Source organism: Hipposideros armiger, unplaced genomic scaffold (assembly GCF_001890085.2).
Source record: "Hipposideros armiger isolate ML-2016 unplaced genomic scaffold, ASM189008v1 scaffold_780, whole genome shotgun sequence".
Taxonomy (NCBI): Eukaryota; Metazoa; Chordata; class Mammalia; order Chiroptera; family Hipposideridae; genus Hipposideros; species Hipposideros armiger.
The window spans coordinates 189,392-191,448 of NW_017732130.1; the positions used below are offsets into that span (position 1 = coordinate 189,392).

General features: G+C 46.2%; 1 protein-coding gene across 1 annotated transcript; it reads right to left on the bottom strand.

Annotated features, from left to right (window-relative positions):
• Positions 1 to 214: 214 nt before the first annotated feature.
• Positions 215 to 1,450, bottom strand: UBTFL1 (upstream binding transcription factor like 1). The gene has a single exon (XM_019628300.1). The coding sequence runs from the start codon at positions 1,448 to 1,450 to the stop codon at positions 215 to 217; it is 1,236 nt and encodes a 411-aa protein (XP_019483845.1).
• Positions 1,451 to 2,057: the final 607 nt, after the last annotated feature.

Below are 2,057 nucleotides of genomic sequence, written 5' to 3' on the forward strand. Positions count from 1 at the left end.
GGATGGGGGGGGGGGATTTGGGGGATGGAGGAGAGCCAGAAAGTACTGCCCAATATCCCTTCTTTGCAACAAGTCCTTTTTTGTTTTGAGGAGGGAAAGAAAAAAAATAAGGAAACGGAAAAGGGACAAGAAGAAGAGCACTTCAATGTGACATAGATGCCATATACTTTTGTTGGGAAGTTCTCTGCCCCACCCTTCAGGGTGTGATCAAAGCTCAGTCGGAGTCTGAGTCATAAGTGTCCCCTGGGGAAGATGAGTCAGAGCCACCATCCTCAGGCTCACTTTCTTCATCTTCATCTCCATTGCAGGAGTCCAAGGAGCTCCTGCCTTCTACCTTTCCCCCATCTTCCTTGTCTTCTTCTGATCCCTGTGAGAAATGAGAATGGCTCCCAATAGCCTCTGACGATTCTGTCTCAGGAGCCTGCAGGCCCTGCTCCTGTCCAAGCCCTTCTTGCAGACTCCTTGCTGATGGAGCCTGCAGGTCTGTCCGTCTGATCTTGGGATGCGGGCCTCCGTTCATGTTCATGTTCTCACGCTTGGTATAGGTTCTCTCTCTGTACACAGCATATTCTTCAGGAGACAGACTCCTGAGCCAGTGAGCCAGGTCCACCTTGTACTGTGCCTGCAGCTCCTCAGCCTGCTTCTTATATTGTCCCTTCTGGCTCTGCGGGACGCGCTGCCAGCGTCTGCCAATCTCCACCATGCGCTCCCTCAGGGGCAAGTCTTGCAGCTCCTGGCTTGACCACAAATCCTGGTAGAACTTGTGGTATTCGTTCATTGGGGGCTTCTTGGGCTCTCCAGAGAATTCCATCTTCTCAGAAAGATAGTTTTCTGGGGGAGACTTCACTTCTCTTACATTTCCCTGAAATTTCTTTTGGGCTTTGGGTGGACTCCTCTTAGAGATGACAGATTTCTTGGAATTCTGGACTACATCAGGGTGGTCTTTCCTGAACTGAGCCAATTTCTCCTCAAACTCCTGTTTCTCCTTCTGGAAATCTTGAATATATTTCAGCTTCATCTGCTCTGGGAGCGCCTTGTATTCCTTAGACAGGACCTTGGTCAGCTCCTGGTTGTTCAGCTCAGGGTGTTTTTGGGAGCACTGGAGCCTCTTCTCCTTGAAGAAACGGAGGTAAGATGTCAGGGGCTTCTTAGGCAAGTCTGGATGTTTCTTGCGTTTTTTTCTTTTGTAGGAATTTTTAACACGTTCCTTAGCTTCCAGGACTAATTCCTTCAAAGTGCGAATCTTTCTCAAGCTATAAGAAATCTCTAACCATTTGAGTTTGCACATTTCTCCAGAATAATCTTTAAAAGCCACTTTTTCCCAGGCCATCTGTGACTGGGTTGTTTTGAATGTGTGACTGTCATTGGATGGAAGGTTATTCTCCATGCACTCCAGTAGCTGTACAATGTCTTCTTTACACCAGTGGTCTTGGCTTTCAGGCAATGCCATTTCTAGGTATTTGCCCACTTATATGGTCCTAGCAGTTCAGACACCTCAACAAGATCTAAAACGTCTTCACTCTCGACACTCACCTGGTGAGTTATTTCTGGATATCTTTCAGTGTGTGTGATTCTATGTTTCTGAGGAGAAAGAAAAGAGAAAGTAACACTCTTATGTGATAAATGAGATAATCACACTCCGCTTGGGATATGTCCCTTTTATACTTTAATTTGCCCTTAAAAATACAAATGAAAACTGGCCCAAATTCTGAGGTGAGATTATGGTAAACATTAAGATGCTTCATTTGCAGTATTAAAAATCTTCTAGCCCCATCCTAGCATGCCTTGCCATAAGACTCACCACATTTTGTCTTAACTACAAATGAATAAAACAAACGACCAACAACTCACTCAATAGGCATAGAACAATAGAAAAGATGGGAAGTTTAAAAATATTAAAATGAGGGGCCAGCCCAGTGACACGTTGGTTAAGAGCTGGCTTGGGACGCCAGAGGGCCTTGGTTCGGATCCCACATATGAGGGCCAGTGACACTGCCCTCTACAGCTAAGATGCTGAACAACAGCTCAACCTGGAGCTGGGCTGCCGTGAGTCGCAG